This window comes from Brassica napus, chromosome A2, assembly GCF_020379485.1.
Source record: "Brassica napus cultivar Da-Ae chromosome A2, Da-Ae, whole genome shotgun sequence".
NCBI classification, from domain to species: Eukaryota; Viridiplantae; Streptophyta; class Magnoliopsida; order Brassicales; family Brassicaceae; genus Brassica; species Brassica napus.
The window spans coordinates 8,753,798-8,777,183 of NC_063435.1; the positions used below are offsets into that span (position 1 = coordinate 8,753,798).

Genomic DNA, 23,386 nt, shown 5'->3' on the forward strand with positions numbered 1-23,386 from the left:
CTACACTTCTTGTACTGAGTGAATCCAAGCTTCTTTGCAACAGACAAAGGCATCAAGCTGACACTAGCTCCCAAATCGCAGAGACTTTTCTCAAATACCATAGGTCCAAGAGCACAAGGTAGTGTGAAGCTTCCTGGATCCTCTAATTTCTCTGGAACATCAAGCCTCTGGATGATGGCATTGCACTCATGGGTAAGAATCATCATGCCTTCCATCTCCTTCTTCTTTGCAGCTACAACATCTTTCAGGAACTTGTTGTATTGAGGAATCAACATGAAAGCATCGATGATGGGCATTGCAACCTGAGCTTCACTCATTTGCTTCTCAAACAGAGCCTTGTACTTCTCTAGCAGCTGCTTCTTGAATCTACCAGGGAATGGAAGTTTGGGTTCATAGGGAGGAGGAACAAAAGAACTTTCACTTGCTGGAGTAACAACTTCACCATCCTTTACTGTCTTCTTCTCTTCCCCAACCTTTCCTTTACCTTTGGCTTCCACTATCTTCTCCAAGATCTCGTCATTGATCTTCTCATCAACAATCACCACTTCATCATCTATGTTGATGGCAACCCCCTCACCTAGTTTCTCAGCATCCTTGGTGAGGGTTCTAGGAGGTAACTGCTTACCACTCCTAAGGGTGATAGCTTTGGCCTCCTTGGGATTTTGGTCAGACTTTCCAGGTAGAGATCCTTGCTGGCGATTCTGGTGAGTGTTCATGGAAGCAAATTGATTCTCTAAATTCCTGACTGTAGAAGCAAGGTGTGAGAATTTGTTGTTGAGCTCATTGTAGCTCCCATCAATCTTGGAATGAAGGTTCTTCAACTCATAACCAACTTGCTTCTCACTTCTAGTCTGAGACTCCAAGATTTGTTTCAGTAAGGTATCAGTGCTGCTCTCTTGAGGAGCAGAGGAACCAGACGAGGGGTTTTGCTGAGGCTGATAGCTGCCTTGCTGGTTGTTTCTAGGCGGATAACCACTCTGTTGGTTGTTGGGATAGGATTTCTGTTGGTAGTTGTTGTACTGAAAGTTGGGCTCCTTTTTGTACCAGCTACCATTGTTGTTGATGAAACACAACTCCTCTTGACCTTCCAAACCCTCAACCTCATTGACAGCAAGTGGATCTTCCTGCTTGGAGTTACCAACAAACTTCAGCTGCTCTTGGGTTGCTTTTTCAGCAATGAGTAGGTCGATCTTGTCTTCCAAAGCTTTGATCTCTTTCCTCGTCTGCTTATCATCTGTTCTACTGCCTCTGTCGTGGTCTCCACTGTAGACTGCATCACTCTTTACCATGTTGTCAACCAGCTCTTCTGCATCCTCCTCAGTTCTCCCCAAGAAGAACCCATTGCTAGCTGTATCCAGTCTGGCTCTGTACTTAGGAAGAGCACCACGGTAGAATGTGCTCAGCAAGCTCTCCTTAGAAAAGCCATGGTGTGGGCATTGAGCTTGGTAGCCCTTGAATCTCTCCCAGGCTTCACTGAAGCCTTCCAAGTTCTTCTGTTGAAAGCTGGAAATCTCGTTTCTCAGCTTAGCAGTTCTTGAAGTAGAGAAGAACTTCTCCAAGAATGCTTTCTTGCAGTCATCCCAAGTAGTGATGGAGTCACTGGGTAGAGACTTCTCCCACTGACGTGCCTTATCCCCCAAAGAGAAAGGGAATAGCTTGAGCTTTAAGGCATCTTCGGACACACCATTGGTTTTTGACAACCCACAGTAGCTGTCGAACCTGTCCAAGTGATCAAATGGATCCTCTAGAGCCAAGCCATGATACTTGTTGTTCTCGATCACGTTGAGGAGTCCTGATTTGATCTCAAAGTTTTTGGCTGCCACAGCGGGTGCTCGGATTCCCAATCTATAACCATGAATGTTGGGGCGGTCAAGTGCCAATGGGTCGAGCTGCTCGCTGTTGGTTTTGAGGTATGTCTCCCATATCAGTACTCAATCTCTGCAAGTGAGCCTGTTGCTCTTCTTCTCTTCTATTTCTAGCACACTCTCTCTCTAAAGCTCTGATGTCTGCAGCTATTGGAACTAGGTTTGATGGACCCCTGCTCCTCAAGTTCATACACCTGTAGATTAAAGGGATGTGAAGAAAGAGAATCAGTAATAAAAGAAAATAAAAATGACTTAGTCTCAAGCAAGTGACTAAATCTCTATGTTCAAATCTACTCAGAATTTGGCAACGGCGCCAATTTGATATTAGGAGTTTTCAAGGCTCCTAAGACAAATGTTGTAGTATAAAAGATTGTCGAACCAGTTCTGAAGGATATCAAAGCACTGAGAATGCAAGTACTCACTTAATCTAAGTGCAACCAATGATTTAGATGGGTTTTAAGCTATGACTAAAACTAAAAGCAATAACAGAATGATACTTTCTTGACTAAGGGAAAAGAGAACTCATGGGCATAGGGATTAGACCTTGGGTGATCAAGTATCGAACTAAGGATGGCAAATGATCAATCAAACTATCAACCTTAAGCCTAGACACAATTCTAAGCAAGCTCTATGTCTAGATGAATGCTCATTTGCTAACATATCTCAAACATCAAATGTCTTTGGTTGAATAATATGAAAGCAATCATTACTAACAAGTCTATTAGCTATCTTAGCACCTTTAACAACAAATGTCTTTGGCAAAGTATACTAAAAGCCTAGGAGAGTTGTCTCGGGCATTTCATCGAACACCTTTCGGGTGAGAAATGCCTAAGGATCAACAACTGAGTGGCCAACTCAGAAGATGCATTATGATTACTCTACTAGCAAGGAACAAGAATGATCTACACTAAAACATCCTAGAACTAACCTAATCACCCTTAATCTCCCTAACCCATGAATTCAAAAGGTGATTACTCACTAATCTCCATGATTCCTCTTAAACCCATATTGGATTTCAGATTAATCATGTAGAGAAATAGATAAGAAATCAACAAGAACACAAGAACATAACAAATCAAAATCCAAGAGATGAACTTCTCAAGAGAGTTCTTGTGTATTTCTCAATAGATCCAAAAGATAAAAGATAATCTGCCTCTGGTGGCTACAAAAGATGTTTAAAACATAGGTTTTAGAAATGTAAAACGTGCATAATGAAATGACCAAAAGGCCCTTGAGAAATCATAAGTTCGAGTGAAATTGAGACGCGCAGCGACCTCGGCTCGTCGCTCCAGGCTTCGGGAGCGACCTCGCTGGGTCGCTGCGAGAGGTCGCTCCGAGAGCGATTTCTTGTCTCTGGGAACCAAGATGGCGAGCGATTTCTCCCTGTCGCTCTGGACAGGTCGCTCCAAGCTTCGGGAGCGACCTCGCTGGGTCGCTGCGAGAGGTCGCTCCGAGAGCGAGTTGTGTGTCTCCGGACGTGAAAACGCGAGCGACTTTGTGCAGTCGCTCCAACGGGTCGCTCTGGATCGGGAGCGACCTTGGTAGGTCGCTCTGAGAGGTCGCTCCAGGGTCATCTAAGACTGTTCGGAGTAATGAGAACGCGAGCGACTTCATGGCGTCGCTTTAGGAAGGTCGCTCTGAGAAGTGGGACACAGCGACTTCGTGATGTCGCTCCCATGCTCGGTTCGTCCAATGGTCACCTTTTCACCTCTTTTGAGCTCCAAATAACCTCATGTGGTACTCCAGTACCTAATAGAGACTCATGTATGCAAAATGCAACCTAAACATGTCTGAATCCTAATCTATATGATGAAAATGCTCAAGGATGAATGGATAAAACAATGCAAATATGCAAGATATCACTATGGTCACAATAAACAAAATACGTTCATCAAAGAAATAAATGACAATTATATTTATACTTTGTAGATATATCTATCTATTATTATAAAGAAATGTGACTCTCTCCTTATTAGGACACGTCATCAAATAAGAGTATCCCTTTAATAATTTGCAGCGTTTTGGTTTCTGACAAAATAAATATTCTGTGGGTTTGGGTTTAATAAACTGAATAATCCGAAAGCCCAGTAGCATAGTCCTTTTAATACACATAAGCCAAAATTAGGGTTTTCTCTCTACGCCATCAAGCGATGATCGTCTGCTTTCTCTGTCATCTTCTATGGTGTTTCCAGAGATTGTCTGACACAAATCGACATGAAAAATCTCTCTGTTGCCTTGCAGTCGCGTCGATTTGTCTTCTCTTTTAGTAATCCGAAATGCTATGAGTTACAGATCCAACGAATTTGTCGCTTTCTTAACTCCATAGACCGATGTGAAGCATGATCTTTCATTGAATGAGAGATATCATCCAGAACTATATAAAGGTTAGCCTTCTTCGTTCCGATATCATCCTTTCATTCCGTAAAAACGCCAAAGTTCATCTATTTTCTTTGAAACGGCTTACTCATCAACCCTCCTTTCTTTTTGTTATCGAAGACTGCGAAAAGCTGTCACCGACCGATGAGCAGACCAAGAGTTTTACGAAGCCTTCTGTCTCATCGACAACTCAGATGGTCTGTTGTTGTTTACTTTTATTGTACTTAATACACAACCTTTTATTTATCCGAACAGGTCATCGAACTGATGATATGATGGATTAGTTGATATTTATATAAGTTGTGCGTGTGAAACAGGGTTCATCACGAAGGAGAAGCTAAAGAAAGTGATGAAATCGATGGGGAAGAATCCAAGGGGAGAACTTTGGGAAATTATGATCGATGTCAACGTTGATGGCAATTTAGGCATCTATATAATGGCTCAAAACACCTCTCAGGTATAGTATGTATACGCTCAAACGTTTTAGTTACAGTGAAGATTAATCAACGAGCGTAGATTATAAAACTACAAATTAAATTTGGTTTAGGACTCGGCATGGGATGATACTAATAGAAATATTCAGTGTGTTCGAAGGGAAAGTTTCATCTCGACACTTGAGGTAATATTATTTTAAATTTCTTCTTTTTATGTTTCATATCATTTATATGTAATTCCTTATTATGTTTAATCAGGGAAGCTTGAAGATCTTCAACCACCATCCCTACTTCAAATGGAGTTACAAAACATAGACAGATTCTCAGGTATTTATTGCTTAAACCTCCTCCTTCCTCAATCATTTGATTGCATTCAATTCTATTAGCTGATGAATTTTATTTGTTTTGTTCCTATGTGTCAGAGAGTAGGCGTCCACAGGTGCATCAGGAGGTGCTGACGGTGAGAGATCAGCTGGAGAGATCCAGGATTGTCGAGTTGAGGTGCGAGGAGACGGAACCAGAGATTCACGACGAAGAACAAGATAGACAAACTTACAAGTGAAGACATTGGTTTTTGTTTCTACATACGCATTTTCATCTAATTAACAGGTTTCCTATTTATTATTATATGCTTCGTGAAAGCACTATGTTATTTGATCTAGAATAAAATGTAATTTATGTCAATTTGCTCGGAATAATGAACATGTTTTTAAGCGAGATTTTATTTTTGAGGAAACAACAGTTGTAGCTATATTTTGGTTGCTAATGGGTTTGGCTTGAAGTTTGAAATAATACTTAGAGGCACAATCAAATATCATTTGAAATGGGTTGCTTGAAGCTCCTACTGTTGTTTCATTGTGTATTCTTCTGTTCTTGAGACATCAAGAAAGTGCATGAATCCATGATACAACTTCCACACATCGTAATTCATTTGCCCGTCATTTACCAATGTTAATTGGCGTGTCGTTCCTCAAATTCTTTTTAGGCTGATCATTGGTGCATTTGAGTTAGGTCCTAAGACCTTGGGAGAAATGCATCTGCAGAGTCAAAGTTTGGGGGTAAATCAGAGAACTCATCAAGAATAGAAGTCATAACTAATCCAATTTCCTTTTCTTTCTAACCTTTCAGTTTTGTTTAAAAGTTATTTTTTATTTTTGTTATATTTTAGGTCGAGGGCCTTTATAAATAAAATATCACTAGGATAAGATCCGCGCCTTGCGCGGGATAAACTTTATATATATAAATTATTTTATATATTATATGCTTATAACATATTATGAAATAATAAATATATATTGAATAATTAAAAAGTCATTATCTACTAATTATATAATTAAATTAGTGCAAACATATAAATAAATTTTATAAATTGAAAAAATATTTTTTCTATTTGATATGATATATAATTAAAGTTAAAATGATAGTAACATATATGGTATATTTTAATATTAATATTTATGAAATGATGCTTTTTGCTCATATTTTTTTTATTATTTGTATTTGTTATAGCAAAAAGTCTAAACTAGTGATAACAAAATTTTCACTGTGGGATTAATGGTTTATGTAATTGATAATATTTTAAAAAATTAAGTTGTCAATATTTTTTCAAATTTTTTATCAAAAAAATGTTCAAAGTAAATTTCAAATTAAGATATTTATATATTTTTATATGGCATATAGTTTAATGAGTATTTGTACTCCCTACATACAACTTCCCCTTTATTTGCACTCCATACTCTATTTCCCTTCAATTTTTTCCCCCTATTACTACCATTTTCCCTCAATTCAATGGTATCTCACTCTTTTTAGTATATTGAGCTAATTTGCTCTAGTTTAATTTAAAATGATACATATATTTATATATCTTTTATTTTTGATACTTATTAAATGAGACTTTCAACTTATATTATTTTTAATTATTTGTATCATGTTATAACAAAAGTTTTAAATCATTGATCACAACATTTGAATGTGAAACTTTTAACAGTTTTAGTAATTTATACTCGTTTTTAAAAATTCAAAATATAATATATAAATAATTTTTTAAATTTTGATTATATAGTTACTATGATTTTTTAATTTATTTTAATAGCTTAAAATTAAATAAATATAATTATAATACACACTGATTTTTATCAAATCTTTATTATTCAAAATCATTAATTGTCATATATACTTTAGCCACATTAGGCAATTCTGTAATTTTATTTAAGAAAATAACGAAGCACATTTAATAGTGTACTAGATTTTGACCCGCGCTTTTAAAGCGCGGGATTGTTTATTGATATATATCTATTATTATAACAAATGTGTTTCTTCATAAAATTTATATCAAGTGTTTTTATGATTTTTATTATCAGTTGTTTTTATATGTTTATGTGATCCTTTTTATCTATAAAATATTAATGCTGTGAAATTTATGGTTGCAAAATTTAGTAAGAAATTAACTTCAAATTATTTGCAATATAATTAATTTTACAATGACATGTAATATTATTAAAATTTTAAAAGACTATATAATTTAAATTAAGAATGTTTAGCAATATAATGTAAAACCATATTGTAAATATATTTTTATGTTTATTAATTGTAAATGTGATATTTTAATGTAATATCAGAAAAATGTTTAATTGTTTTGTTAACATCAAAATTAAAATATTGAAATAATTAATTCAAAGTTTATATAATTAAAGGTTGTTTGATAAATATAAAACGAATGGGCCCCCAACAAAGTTGTTGTTGTCGTTTGTAGTCCAATAAAACTAATACTTATTTTTGGTCTTATAGACCATTTGTATATATATATTGTTTTAAGTTTTTATTATGCACTGATTTTGCTTGGTGAATATGTCACATGCCTAATATTATGGCTGCATTTAGTGATAATGTCGAAATTTGGTTCCTAGATTTTAGGAGAATCACAACGTAATATTTATTGTAATTGGTTTGAAAAAAAATCAGGCCAAAAATAGAAGTATAACAGTTAATGATTTTATGTAATTGTTTTGTAGATTTGATTGGTGGTAATTAATGTTGACATTTTTTAAAACAAAAAGCAAAAATAGGAAATGGCAGTCCCTTGTAAATAACTCTCAAAATCAAGGGCAGAATCCTATTAGGGATTCTGCTTTAATAGTATAGATTTATTGTGGTTTAATAAAAAGCTTATTATATATTTAGATGAACCAACCTATTTCTCTAAGGATTCTAAGAATCATTCTAGTGATGACATGTGGCTACAAAAAAATATTGCAATGCTTCTCAAATAATATATAGGGGATTGTAACTTCAGGTTCGAGGAATATATTTAATTTCCTTTTTGATTGACATAAACCTAAATATGCGAGAAAATATTAGCTTTTTGGTACCTAGCTCTTCCTTCCTCACAATAGTCATGGTTACATGCTTTCCTTAACCTTTTTTTGCTGAAGAGAATGTGAGACGTCTTGGAAGAAAAACGTTAGTGTTTTTTTTTTTTTTTTTAAAACAAGACGGCAGTGTGTATAACAGCCAAATAAAAGTGAATCTCAACATTTTAAAGATACAAATGGGGCGCTGAGTTCACATACATGTTCTGTGAACTCCGCAACTTGAATATTTTCTTTACTTTAGTGATTTTGCTTCCTCGCATGATATCCAAATTAATAATTGAGGAAGCTGATGAATCTGAGGCACACAACCATAGAAATACTTTCATTAGTTGGGTTTAGAGATTATTGGTGTTAAATTAACACCAATTAATATAGAACTAATTAATAGATTTTTCTGTCTTATATAAGTGAATGTAAAGAATTATAGTATTTTTTTATGAGCTGACACTGGCTCATCTTTAACAAAATTCAGGTGAAGCAAATAGAAATACTCGAACAAATTTGAAGCAAAAGATGATCCTATGGATGAAAAAGAAACAGTATTCAAGTACATTAAAGTGGTGTTGGATACCATAGACTCAAGCTGGGAAGAGCTGTTACCTGAAAACAGAATTCTCCAACCAGATTCCCAACCCGGCTTTTTTCATCAATATACCATTCTATCCTACTCAGCTTTGTGCTGCTGAACATGAGCCTCTCTTAATGAACTCATCTTCGAGTTCTACAAGTTTCCTCAACGGGTTTCTTTTTGTTACACCAAAAAAACAAAGTCTTCTCATTCAGTCGTGAGAGCTTCGTTCACAAGAAACTGAGAGAGAAAATAAAGTTACTCTACTTACACCAATCTACTATAATTTTTAAAAAAATTCTACGTGACATATTGTTATAGTTAAACTAGAATAAACATTGAAGTAAAATAAATAATTAATTTTTCTAATAGTTAGACAAGTATATAATTTCTAAAATGAACAATAAAATAAATAATTAAAATTTGTTGTAAGAAATCTATGAACACTAATGCTAATTTTTACTTAGACGTAATGGAATATTTAAAATAAATTTATAATATTAGTTTATTTAGTTGCCCGCCCGTAGGGCGGGTTTACCCTAGTTAAAATAAATAAATATGTTTTGATTTTTTTGCGAATATGTTTATAAAATAAACCCCGAACAACACTAGTCAGTAGTCAGTATTTGACCCTCTTTGTTGTTTCCATTGGCATGTGTTTATTGGAAACCATTAAACATTGAATCAGCTTTTACTATACAATATTTGGTTCAATCAAAGTTTGAACAAACTAGTGATACTGAATAATGCACAACAAGCCAAGTTAGGAGTAAAGATTCACAATAAAGAACAGTTTTCTTTCACATATAGAGGGTTTAACAAACTTGTTTAATTGTAATTCGACAAGAACATACGTGAAATCATATTTTAAAAAAGATTCTACCAAAACTTGTATCAGAAAACTGTCAGCTCTCATGCTGAGTTCGCCCCTTCTTCTAGCTGCTGAGCTTTTTGATTTCCATTCTGTGGCCGTCTCATAGCTGAAATAAAACAGAGAAAGATTAAGAATCATACGTTATTTGTATGTTTAACGGCAACATGTATTGTGAAAAGGATAGGCTCACATTTGAGAGCTGATCCAGCAAGACATGTAAGCCTTGACTTAGTATTTGTCTCAGCTAATGGTTTTGCATTCTCTTTAGCAGCCATTCGCATGTCCCAAACACGTATGATCCCATCAGAAGATGCAGAAGCAACCAAGTACGGATCTTCTGATGCACTTTCGCTGTCATTCCTGGTAAGCGTCACCACACCCTTGATACGAGCTGGGTGAGCATCTTGTATGGCATAAGCAAGCTTCCCGCTATTCGTATCCCAAGCTGTTATTGCCCGATCCTCACCAGCTGTAAACAGAGTCCCACTCTGTTCCAAATTAAGCAAACATTTCAGCCAAGGTATAAATCACCAGAACAACTCTACCTATCCAAGATGGGCTCTTCCTAAATTCCAAATTAAAGCATAATTAAAACTAAACAATACAAAGAGTTCCACCCTGAAGCAATTCATCACACTTAAAATAAAAGGTGGGCTCTTTCATTTTTGGCAACATAGGAGCTCTAGTAGCATCTTGATGTAGCATCAAAAGGCACAAAAATGAGATCTTTTTCAGACAAGGGTCTCAAAGTTACTTCCTTTAGACATATACAACTGATTCTCAGACACAAGTTCAACAAGACAACAGACAGAGAGATAAAGAAGCAAAGAGCAGCTCTAAGACACACAAAAATGAGATCTTTTTCTGCTAAGAATCTAAAAGTTATTCTCAGTAAAGAAAGAATCTCACATCTCCAGGAGAAGCACAGAGTATAGGCTTGCGGCTACCATTATCGAGCTCGAGAAGAAGCTTAGCATCCTCAGACTGATGAACACCAACTTTACTATTAACCACCATGAAAAACCTCTCCCCACTCGGATCAAACTTGACAAGACTCGCCTCGTGCCCCAGCCTGCAACAAAAACTCCTCTTCCCCCTCACCAGATTCAACATCGCAAAGCACTCGTCACGGTACACCGCCAACGCGAGCTTCCCAGAGGGATGAATCGAGAGATCGTTGACGGCCTTCTTGTGAGGACGAAAGGACTTGAGGAGGACGAAAGGGTCGGTGTCGAAGATGGCGACGGAGCCGTCAGCGGCGGCGGAGATGAGGTTGCGAGGGAAGGAGAGGGAGGAGGGGGTGTAGAAGGAGAGGGCGGTGATGGAGGCGGTGTGGTTGTGGTCGAGGAGGGAGCCGAGGGAGGAGGCGGAAGGGAGGTCGTAGAGGTGGATGGTGTCGTCGGAGCCGCCGGAAGCCGCGGCGGGGCCGGAGCAAGCGACGGTGGTGATGGAGGAGAGGTGGGAAGGGTAGGAGAAGAGAGGGGAGAGGGTGAGGGTGTGGGTGTCGGGGTCGTGCTTTGTGGGTTTGAGCTTGAAACCCCATATGAATCTCTCGTAGGAGCCTGCGATGATGCTCATTGCTTTCTCTCTCTCTCTCTCTCTCTGCTGCTCTTCCAAAGTAAAGTGTTGTTTGATTGAGAAGCTTATTAGGGTTTTAGGATTTTGTCGGTTGTATTTAATCGATTGTCTTTTTCGATAAAATATTAAAATGTAGTCGTAATCGAACCAGACTAAACCGATTAAGTTTGTGGTTCATGGTTCAAAATGGCTGGGCACCCATGCTTAATACCCGGTTTGTACTCGGTACTAGTTCGGTACTTGGCCTCTAAAACCAATTTACTTGTAATTATCACAAGACACGTAACAAGTACATCAGATTAAATTTTTGCAGGTACAAACTAAATACCAAATTGTTAAAAAAAAATCAACTACTCGGCTTATTATTACTTGTTACTCGTTTTCATACTATTTATAAACTAAAAAATTATTAGTGGCTTATTAATGATTATTTGAGAAAACTATTATTTATATAAAATTAGAAATATATTTTTAATATCAAAGTAATATTGAACATAATACTTCAAAAATTATTGTTGTGATTATAATATTGAATATCATATAATTTACTATGAATATATATATATATATATATATATATATATATATATATATATATATATATATATATATTTGCTAAAAAAAATCTTGCCAAATATTTTTATAAATTTGAAAATGTTGATTTATTTAATTTTTAAGAATATATACATAAACAAACAAGTAATAAATCAAACCAAGTAAAATATAACTATTCAAATATTAAGCAAGTACTTGGGTAACAAGTACTCGAAATAATCACGTACAAATACAAGTCAATATTTATGATACTTGTTTGGATGGGAAAATGACCAATTTCGACCCCGAAAAATTTCAGTCGTGTCAAATACAAATCAACAAATGGTCAGTGCCAAATATGATCTCAATTCAATTATTATTTAAAATACTATCCGAACTTTTTAAAATGTGTATAAATTTATGTTGACTCTAACATAAGTTAATCAACTAAAACGACTTTGTTTAGATCTTTTTTTTAAATGATCATTCCATGACTCGAATCCGTGCCATAATACCCTTTAAAAGGGGCACACTAACCACTGGGTTAAAATAACTTTTTGAAATATTATTACAATTTTCAAATTATAATAATTACTATAAATCTTCATCTTATCCAATTAAAACTTTGGTGATGATTGTTTCTCATTTATATAAATACATTAACATTTGTTTTACATATCATCTATACTATACTAAAAGGGGGATATAAGCCATGGAGAGGGTGTCCACATAGGATAGAAAAATCAACCAATCAGAGAACCCGAAATTGCCATGTCATCTCATTTTTTTTCGTAAAAAATAAAAAAACAATGCTAAGGTGAGGATCGAACCCGGGTTAGTATGATATATATATAGGACAGTTTACCACTAAGCCATTGAAACTTTCTTGGACACATATACAAGAACCACTAAGTATATAATCACAAACTCTTATGTACATTTACAATAATATGAATTCAACTTTCAAGACTCCGATACTTTATTTTGTAAAAAAAAATAAGTAAGTGACTAAGCTAATATATTCTTAGAAAGTGTGAGAACGTTGACAAGTATGAAAAAGCATAGATTTTTGTTTTCGTGACAAAGTTAAGAATTTTGTAAAAGTAAGTTTAACATATAAATTTTCGTGACAAATATGAAAAACCATAGATTTTTGTAAAATTTTGACAAAACAACTCATAACATACTTCTCTAATGTCTTAATAAAATATTATTTAAGGGTGCAATAATTAAATATATTAATTCAATAAATTTTGTAATTTATAGACAAAACAATAACACAACAAATTTTGAAACATTTGTTTAACCTATCGATTTTTTTTCATGAGAATCCAACTAAACAAGATAAAAAAATAATTAGATTTACAAATATTTAATTACCATTTTATTCAATTTTGATTAATTTCAAATTATCATAATGTATCTTTTTGAAGTTACAAATATGAAAAAGCATAGATTTTTGTACAATTTGACAAAACAACTCAAAACATATTTTTCTAATGTCTTAATAAAATATTATTTAAGGATGCAATAATTAAATATATTAATTCAATAAATTTTATAATTTATAGACAAAACAATACCACAACAAATTTTGAAACATTTGTTTAACCAATCGATTTTTTTTTCATGAGAATCCAACTAAACAATTAGATTTACAAATATTTAATTACCATTTTCTTCAATTTTGATTCATTTTAAATTGTAATAATGTATCTTTTTGAAGTTACAAAAAAATAATGTTCTTTTTTTATTACACTAGAATTATATATAGATTATATATACACAAAATAAATATATTATAACAACATAAATTTACTTTCCCCGATTCATATGAAAACTTTTTAAGTTATCCACCAAAGCAAATTAATTAAATCAATGAAATTGTTAAAATACAGCAAATTAATATATTATTTTATTTTAAATTAAATTATTTAAAAAGTGTATTTTTGTTAAAACAAAATAATAAATAAGTAAAACTGATTTGATGGTAATTTTTATGATATATATATATATATATCAATTCTGTGAAAGAAACAGAAGCTTAATATGGAAAAAAATCTTAAATACAAAAACCTCTAAAAATTAACAAAAAAACTAATAAATTAAACTATGATATCACTTAAAAGCTTCTTAGACCATATTAATAAAATATTTAAGCGATAATTAGACAAATTTGATTTTTTTTCCAGCAAAAAGTTTATTATTAATTAGCATCAGTTATTTCAAGATGTTTAAGAAATGGTGGACAAAAAAATAGGATGGACATTAATGATATATGAACTATGAATAGTACTTTGTGAAGCAGACTTAGATAACATATATGCACATACATTTTCAGTCCTTTTTGATGCCTAAATTCAATTTTTTCAGAGTAATTATTCCACAAATAGATCGTATGAGATATTGTTTTGATATGTAGATTTGTTTTTTCAATGTTAAGAAGATTGATAACTGTAAAAATGTCTCATTCGTATATGATATGTCTATAACCGAGTCCCCAACATGAGACAAGTTTGTTTAAAAAGTAAATAATTTTATTTTTCTTATATTATATAATAAATATATATTATTTACTGATAATAAAAATATAGTTATTCATCTATCACAAATATCTATGCAAATATGTGAATCAAGTACAACAATCAAACAACATAATGATTTCCACAAAGAAAATTTAAAAAATATATTTATGTTATGTAGTCATATTTTATATTTTTAAAATAATATAATACAATATTATACATTATTTTTTAGAATTGAGAAATACATATAATATCTTATCCGCGCGTAGCGCGGCTAAAAAATCTAGTATCTTTAATAAACTTATATCTTACTAAAATATAAATATGAAATATTAAAAATTATACTAAATTAAATATACACTTAAAACTTAGAAGCTATTTATAAAAATTTCTTATATAAATTATTTTTAACTTTTAAACTTAAGTGGGATTTTTTTTTATTTTTCAAATTTAATATTATATATTTGTGATATTTTTTTCAAAATGTTAAGTGGCCTCTTACCTTTCTTTCACTAAGATTTTTTTTCCAAAATATTAGACATATTAAACAATAACTAAAATATATAAAAACATAAAAATATAGTATATTATATTAATTTTGAAGAATAAAAAATTACCATTCAAGGTTTAATTTAAAATAATTTATATAAAAAACTTATAAACGGTTTCAAAGTTTAAGTTTTTTTTTTTAATTTCGTATAATTCATAAACCGTTTTATCTTGTTAACGGTTGACTAATTTATGTTAGAGTCAATGTTAATTTAGGCACATTTTAAGAAGTTCAAGTAGTATTTTGAATTATGATTTAGTTGAGGTCGTATTTGACACTGGTCATTTGTTGAGATCGTATTTGGCACGACTAAAACTATTGGGATCGAAATTGACCTTTTTTTCCTGGTTTATTAATCTGGTCCGAAAAGTGGCCCGGTCATCCCATTAGCTGATGGTTCATAGAAGGTTCAGTTCCGCCGAGATTGTTAAAAAATATATCATTGTCTCAGAAGGGGTATGATGGATTCTACGAGATTGATGGTTATACGCACAATTATCACAAGACTATTATCTCGAGGAGGTATTAGAGATAAGATCCCACATTAAAAATATGAATGAGACTTAATTTATACTAGATTTTGACCCGCACGCCCGTGCGGGTATATATTTTAAAAAAATATGATGCTATTTATTTTTTTATGTCACTATTTAGGGTTGGGAAAAAAACCCGAATTCGAAGAATCGAACCGATCCCAATCCGAATAAGAAGTACTAAATCCGAATCATAATTGATTAAATATCCGAATTATTCAAAATTTTGGTATTTGAAGAATTGAAACCTAATCCGATCCGAACCGAATTATTTTGGGTATTCAAAAAATAGATTTATATACTTATATGTATTAATTATTTTTAGATTTAATATATATAAAAACATCCAGAATATATATGATACTTTTAAGTTCGCATAAATGCTTGAAAATATATACAAATAATTAAACGTAAATATCTTAAATAGTTAAAAAATACTCAAAATCCAAAAATACTTAAATAATTATTAATCATCTATCCAAATATTTAAACCAAACCTATTTAAAATGGTTATCCAAATCAGAACCAAATCCTCAACTATCTAAACTGAACACGAAATCCCAAAAAGACCCGAAAACGAACCCGAACGCCCACCCATAATCACTATTATATATATATCCACATATGTGTTATCATAGGTTGCAAAATATGTGTTATCATATAATTAATCGTATTTTATACGTACCATCAAATAAGTTTTCTTATAATTAATAATATTTTATACGTACAATCATATAAATAATCATATATATTATATTTTAAAATTTAATGTGAAATATAAAAATCATAATTTAAGTTGGTGTTTGAAATTGAGCTTTGTATTTTATTTTTATTATGTATATTGAAAGCATTTTTATAATAGTTATTGGAAAATATGTTAGTAAAATCAAATTTTGAATATATGTATATTTTTGAATGAATTTTTGATATCAATCAATTTTGAATTATTATTTTGATTTGAATATATATATCAAATAACATAGACCCATTATTTTTTAATATAATGTAATGGACTTTCAATTTTTTTAATAGCATAAGCCCATTTTTTTTTTCTAACTTACTACTATCCATGTTTCCAAACAGTACTATTTTTTAACTACTATCCATATTGCCAAACAATCTCATTTTGTACTTGAGTTTTAATCTATACTATTATTTGCGAAGTAAATTTTTGGAATCGAGCTTTCACGTTAAAAGTTAGAGTGGTTAATATCGTTTATACCCTTAATGAATAAAATGTATAACTAAATTAAAAAATAAAAAAGAAATTTTAATTTATTTGATTAGATAATTGATTAAAATTAATAATAGTAAGAATTATCTAAAATCTGAAAATATAATTTTAAAAATAGATAATTTCAGTATATATTGTATTGTTATCTAAAAAAGTCTTTTAGTAAAAAGTTAAAAACATGAATTATATATAAAAAGTTAAAAACATGAATTATATAACTAAATATTAATCAAATAAAATTCTTAATTATATAATTAAAATAGAATATTGAATTATCCAAAATCTAAAAATATAATTAAAAAAGAGATAATTTATATATATATATTGTATTGTATTGTTATCTGAAAAATTATTTTATTAAAAAGTTAAAACATAAATTATATAATTAAATATTAATCAAATAAAATTCTTAATTATATAACTAAAAATAGAATATTGAATTATCCAAAATCTAAAAATATAATTAAAAAAAAAGATAATTTCTATATATATATTGTATTGTTATCTGAAAAAGTATTTTAGTAAAAAATTAAAACATAAATTATATAATAAAATATTAATCAAATATTTTTTTAATTATATAATTAAAAAATATAATATTAAAATTTATTTTAGTATAATAAATATAGTGTACAAAAAAACTTTTCAAAAATTATGAAAATGTTTAAGCTCGCATTCCGGACAAAACACCTAGTAAGATAGATATAAGAAATTTGGACTAATTCAATTACTGTCGATATGTCTTTTTTTTTTTTTTTTTGTTGTCACTGTCAATTGGTCTTAAGTTAAAAGTGCGAGATAACTTAACAAAAATATCAATTTTTTTAAATGTAAACTACAGTCATAAACTAAATCAACTATTTGATGGGCTTTTTGAGATGTTTATTTTATAGAAGATTAGAAGTTCTAAAACTGAGTTTTTTTTTAAAATGAATGCGTTCTATAAGCTGAGGAAAAAACGCATATCTATGGAGTACTACGGAAGAAGCAAAGAAAAAGAAATATGCTATGTGATAATTTGGTGGAGTGTCAGAGAAATACATGCTAAAATGTTCAAGTGAGATAACATAATTTAAACGACAATTTGTACAATTTTCCACTAACTTTCTGATGAAATACGCCAAAAACATCCGCACTATTTGCAACCAGAAACACTAAGCCCCCTCCAAAAAAAGGTTAACCGCAAACACTAAACTCTTCAAAAAGTTAAGATTTTTTTACTCTTCAAGACACTTTATGTCTTTGAATTTACTCTCCAAGACACATTGCACATGTGACATACTTCTTCCTTAGTCATTGTCTTCTATACCCTTATGGTAGAGAAAGTAAAAAAAACAAACCGGTTGAAATCCTATATTTTGGTTTACCAATTGTACCAACCCTATCTTTAATTCAGATTAACACATTTTTCTCTCTCTCTCTTTTACAATTTTCTCTCTCTCTCTCTCCAACACTTCCTTCTTGCGGCGATTTCTGAAAACCCTAGATCTAAGTTTTTTACAGTCTCTCCTTCCATCTCCTTGCGTTCTTCACACACTCTCCGCCACTCCGCCGTTCTTAAATATCCGCTGCTTCCTGTACTTGTCACAGTCGCTAGCTCCTATGGAGGAGGATCACATCCACTCTCCACTCGTCAGCCAATACGTGGCACAGCTTTACGGCTCAACTTCTCACAGCAAGTCAACAACTGGTGAACCCGTCCACGCTTCACCCATCCACGCCTCACCCATCCACAATCCCCAAACACCTTCATCCCCATAAATGTTTCACCCGTCCACTCTTCCTCCGTCCATGCTTCACCCGTCCATGCTTCACCCATCCACACCTCACCAATCCACAATCTCCAAACACCTTCATTCCCCATCAACGTTTCACCCATCCACGCTTCTACCACCGAAAATCCTTCCGTACACAGCCCACCCGTCCACAACTCAAGGAAATGCAGTTGGATCTATAAATGTCAAACCAAAAACAAGAACAAACTGAAACCTTCAATTTCTGCCAAGAACAGCTCCAATAAAGACAAAAATTTAGTGTACTCGGTCGCTTCCTCTACATCCAACACAATAAATTCACGTCCTTATCAAAGCTGACTTACTTCTCAAGTTTCAATTTTGGCCTTTGATTGAAACCACAAGATCCAAATCCGACGGTCAAGATTAAGGTACTTCACTCAATAAGCCTAACCAATAAATCCTCCTAGGAAACAAATAAACCGAGCTCCATAGGCCAAACCGGTTTCCTTTTGAGAATCAAAAAATCAAGCTGTCTTCGATAAGGGTATATTCGTCTGTTTTTTGTCTTTGGCCAAAGGAAAGTGCTTCACATGTGCAATGTGTCTCTTAGTGCAAGAGAAAGACAGAATGTGGCCCATTATGTAATCAACTCAAAAGTTAATAATCCCACTAACCATAAAAACCTTTAAGCAGAAGCAGGAGTTACGAAAAATCAGAATTTACTAAACAATTGAATATGTCAACTTACAGACTTTACTACAACATCATGTGTTGGAGAAAACTGCCTAAAACTAGAAATAAAAAAATAAAAAAGGTTAAATATAAAATATTTTATAGAAAGAACCGTTCAGTAGTCAATTAAAATATTAATTATATGTCACGGTAATGCCGTTCCGAACTTTTTAAAAATTACACACATAGGTTTTTAAGTACTACCACTCGCATATCCCCCTTCTCTCTCTCTCTCTCTCTCTATTTCATTCAGTCCATCTCATGGATCGATGCCAAGAACAGAAACCCTAATCACTCTCTCTCGATTGTTAATCTTTTATGAAGTCTTACAGTCTCCGGTATGTTCTGTTCTTCGGTTCTTTTTTTTTTGTTTGGTTGTTATTGTTGATGCTGTTGCTGGTTCCACACGTGTTCTTCGCAGCTTTAATTTTATTTTTAGAAAATTCGCGTTTCTATTAATCGTTTTGTTGATTTTTCCGGTTTTTGTGGAGCTGACTGTTTCCTCTAAAGCCCCATCTTTTTCTGTTTCCTTGTTCTACCGTTTATTGCAATTTCCAGGATCGTTGTCTGAGTAATTTTTCTGTTTTTTTTTTTATTTAAAAAATTATTTTTTCTGGGTTAAGATCCTTTCTTAGAGCTAAGGTAATTTCCTTAATCAGTTTTGATAATTTTTATTTTGTTTTTTTTTACCCAATCAATCATTTTTTAATTCAGAAGCAGAAAGGCAAGAGATTGAGTTAGATAATTTCATGATGTATATGTATGTGTGTTTCTTGGTACTGATTCATTTTGTTTCTGGGATTTTTTCGTAGCTCAGAGTTATCAGGTGAGGGTTGATCATGGATGTGACAGAGCTCGAGGAGAATCTCTTCGCTGCTAGCGATGCCAAGGTTCCTTTTCCAATTCAAATGTTTTGGCTTGCTTTTGTTTTTTTTTTTCATTTTTTAAGGCTAAACTTGCAAACAAAAAAAACTTTTGTTACAATAGTAATTGAGTTATCTTAGAGAACCATTGTATCACCATTATCTGATTTTAAGATGATGGATTTGGTGTGGAGATGTATGTTCTTGTTGTTTGATGGTGTGCACTATACTTATTATGTTTATTTGAAACGCAGTTACATGGAGATATGTGTAAGGAACTATCAGGAGTTCTCTGCAAGGTACTCTCAATCTTCCCGTCCTTGGAAGGAGCAAGACCTCGCAGTAAATCAGGGATTCAGGCCTTATGCTCTTTACATATTGCACTTGAGAAGGCAAAGAATATTCTTCAGCACTGTTCCGAGTCTAGTAAGCTTTACTTGGTGCGTTTTTTTCCTCTTTACTCTTTATTCCCTTCTCTCGCTCTTTGGACGAGCTTTACGCATTCTCTTTTTTTTTTTTGTGTGTGTGTTTTGATTTCTTTTAATATTTTATTGCATTCTCCAATCCAAACAGGCCATTACAGGGGATGCTGTCCTTTTAAAGTTTGAGAAAGCCAAAGTTGCTCTCATCAACAGTCTTAAACGTGTTGAAGACATTGTTCCTAGCTCTATTGGGTCTCAGGTACTCTTTTTTTTTTCTTTTAATATTTACTTCACTACACATTGTTTCGTTGTAATGATTCAGACAAGTCCACGTGACCAAGTCTCTTGTTGCTTGATAATAATGTTCGTCTCTAGAGATCTGATTAGTACAGTTTTCTATTGAAATTTCTTTCAGATTTTGGAAATAGTTGGTGAGCTAGAGAACACTAGGTTCTTGCTTGATCCATCAGAGAAGGAAGTGGGTGATCAGATCATTGCGCTGCTCCAGCAAGGGAAAAAGTCTGACAACTGTAATGACAACACAGAGCTTGAGATTTTCCACAAGGCGGCTACAAGACTCAGCATCACTTCTTCTAGAGTGGCTCTGGCGGAAAGACGGGCACTGAAGAAGCTCATCGACAGGGCACGCGCAGAGGAGGACAAGCGCAAGGAATCAATCGTGGCTTATCTGTTGCATCTTATGAGAAAATGCTCCAAGCTATTCAGAAGTGAGATCTTGGATGAGAATGACTCCTCTCAGGGCTCAGCACCGTGTTCTCCCACTGTTCAAGAAGAGAATGGGAGTGTTCATGGGTTTGGTCGTCAGCTGTCTAGGTTTGGCTCCATGAACTTCAAGCCCATCAACAGTCCGAGATCAGGACAGATGCCTGTTCCACCTGAAGAACTGAGATGCCCTATATCTCTGCAGCTTATGTGTGATCCTGTCATTATTGCTTCAGGGCAGACTTATGAACGGGTTTGTATTGAGAAATGGTTTAGTGATGGGCACAACACTTGCCCAAAGACTCAGCAACAGCTCCCACATCTCTCCTTAACTCCCAATAACTGTGTTAAAGGTCTTATTGCAAGCTGGTGTGAACAGAACGGGACTCAAATCCCGAGCGGACCTCCGGAATCTCTAGACCTCGACTACTGGACACTAGCTCTCTCTGGCTCCGAGTCCACCAACTCAAAGTCAGTAAACAGTATAGGCTCGTGTAATATGAAGGGAATACAAAATGGTACTACTGTTGTGGAACAACAATACACAGAAGAAAGTTTTGTGTCTGATAATGATGATGATGGTAAGGAGGATTCTGACATGAATGTGCTTGAGAGATATCAAGATCTATTGGCTGTGTTAAACGAAGAGGAGGACTTGGATAAAAAAGGAAAGGTTGTGGAAAAGGTCAGGCTATTGCTGAAGGATGATGAAGAGGCCAGGATCTTCATGGGAGCAAATGGGTTTGTTGAAGCTTTGTTGAGGTTCTTAGGATCGGCTGTAGATGAGAATAATGCGGCAGCGCAGGAAAGAGGAGCTATGGCTTTGTTCAACTTAGCCGTCAACAATAACAGGTTAGTATCTCCTGCTACTGTCGGTAATAACTAGGCCTGGGCATTCAGGAGCTTCCTCGTCGGATTTTCGGTTCGGTTGATTCGGATTTTTTGGTATTATGCCATAAGACTATTCGGGTTTTACTAATTATCGGGTTGGGTTCGGTTCTGGCGGATTATAACCAATGTCTAAAATCGCTCGAAATATTTTTTTAAACTAAAAAAGATTGAGAAAAAATACTCAAAATATATAAGTTATTCACAAATCTAATTAAAAACTAGTTAAACTATCTAAACTAACTAAAAAGTATCCAAGATGACAAATAAAACAAACTACAAAAATCTTTAAAATGCTTTAAAACATCTAAATTACCTTAAGATATATTAAAACATTAACATATTTAACTAATTTGGGATATTTTCGGATTGTGTCTTTCTCATTATGTGTTGTCTTTTTCATGGTCTTCAGGAACAAAGAGTTGATGTTAACTTCTGGGGTTATACCTCTACTAGAGAAAATGATATCTTCTTCCGAGTCCCATGGTCCAGCAACTGCGCTGTATTTGAATCTTTCATGTCTTGAAGAAGCCAAACCCGTGATAGGTTCAAGCCAAGCAGTGCCTTTCCTTGTCCATATTCTTCAAGGGGAAGCTGAAAACCAATGCAAGCTCGATGCTCTCCACGCCATCTACAACCTGTCCACATATCCTCCCAACATCTCTGCCCTCCTTTCATCCAACATCATCAAGACCCTCCAAGGCCTTCTCGCATCAACAGTTGAACATCTGTGGATCGACAAGTCATTAGCCATATTACTAAACCTTGCTTCGAGCCAACAGGGTAAAGATGAGGCGGTGTCATCACAAGGCATGATCAGCAGTCTAGCAACAGTGCTTGACATGGGTGACACAACGCAGCAAGAGCAAGCTGTTTCATGTCTTTTGATTCTATGCAACGGAAGAGAGTCTTGTATCCAGATGGTGCTACAAGAAGGTGTGATACCATCGTTAGTGTCAATCTCAGTGAACGGGACTACGCGAGGCAGAGAGAAGTCTCAGAAGCTTCTAATGCTGTTCAGGGAACAGCGGCAGCAACGGGACCAGCCATCACTGAAGAGAGATGAGGAGCCGCCATCACAGAAGGAAGCTCCCAGGAAGTCTCTGTCGGCACCAATGTATGTCCATGAATCACCAGCTCAACCTTCAGCTTCAGGTCCGGAATTTGAACCAAGAGTCTTGTCGAAATCGATGTCGAGAAGAAAGTCGTTGGCAAGGCCGTTTAGTTTCTTCTGGAAGAAAAGCTACTCGACTCGCCAGTGAGTGAGGGAGTGAATGAATGATATGAACAGCCTTTGTATGTAAAGCTTTGTTTTTGTTTTTCTTCTTACAAGTTACAAAACGTCATCTCATAGAGAAGAAGATATGTACAGGCCACAATGTGACTACACTCGATTTTGCTGCTTTTTTTGGTTAGCCAAAAAGAAGAATGTATATGAATGAAGTTAATAAATAATAAAAGTATAAAACAAAACCACAATGTTATAGTATAACATAACTACAAAAGCCTGTTCCAAATTATATATATAACAATTAATATTTTCTTTTGTCAACTACTCAGTCTCAGACTAACTAGACCAA

The 23,386-nt window shown here is 33.7% G+C and overlaps 2 protein-coding genes, 1 long non-coding RNA gene and 1 other non-coding gene across 7 annotated transcripts; 3 read left to right on the forward strand and 1 right to left on the reverse strand.

The window, feature by feature from the left end:
• Positions 1-1,419: 1,419 nt before the first annotated feature.
• Positions 1,420-1,526, forward strand: LOC125589687. Its single transcript, XR_007325859.1, has one exon. It is a non-coding gene; the product is annotated as a small nucleolar RNA R71 (small nucleolar RNA).
• A 2,436-nt stretch (positions 1,527-3,962) lies between these two features.
• Positions 3,963-5,426, forward strand: LOC125585693. Its single transcript, XR_007322686.1, has 6 exons — positions 3,963-4,249; positions 4,362-4,438; positions 4,559-4,698; positions 4,789-4,860; positions 4,934-5,002; positions 5,098-5,426. It is a non-coding gene; the product is annotated as an uncharacterized LOC125585693 (long non-coding RNA).
• Positions 5,427-9,397: 3,971 nt separating this feature from the next.
• Positions 9,398-11,133, reverse strand: LOC106392074 (p21-activated protein kinase-interacting protein 1-like). Its single transcript, XM_013832852.3, has 3 exons — positions 10,398-11,133; positions 9,679-9,976; positions 9,398-9,594 (listed from the first exon to the last, which is right to left on the reverse strand). The coding sequence occupies exons 1-3, from the start codon at positions 11,064-11,066 to the stop codon at positions 9,527-9,529; spliced, it is 1,035 nt and encodes a 344-aa protein (XP_013688306.1). The 5' UTR covers positions 11,067-11,133; the 3' UTR covers positions 9,398-9,526.
• A 7,938-nt stretch (positions 11,134-19,071) lies between these two features.
• Positions 19,072-23,229, forward strand: LOC106392083 (U-box domain-containing protein 7). Of its 4 annotated transcripts, none has more exons than XM_013832867.3 (6): positions 19,072-19,248; positions 19,728-19,800; positions 20,028-20,213; positions 20,347-20,454; positions 20,611-21,770; positions 22,219-23,229. In XM_013832867.3, the coding sequence occupies exons 2-6, from the start codon at positions 19,750-19,752 to the stop codon at positions 23,066-23,068; spliced, it is 2,355 nt and encodes a 784-aa protein (XP_013688321.2). In that variant the 5' UTR covers positions 19,072-19,248; positions 19,728-19,749; the 3' UTR covers positions 23,069-23,229. The 4 variants fall into 4 exon arrangements, with proteins under 4 accessions (XP_013688321.2, XP_013688313.2, XP_022557712.2 ...); XM_013832859.3 differs by having other exon boundaries at positions 19,082-19,248; positions 19,723-19,800; XM_022701991.2 differs by lacking the exon at positions 19,072-19,248 and adding an exon at positions 19,530-19,552 and having other exon boundaries at positions 19,723-19,800.
• Positions 23,230-23,386: the final 157 nt, after the last annotated feature.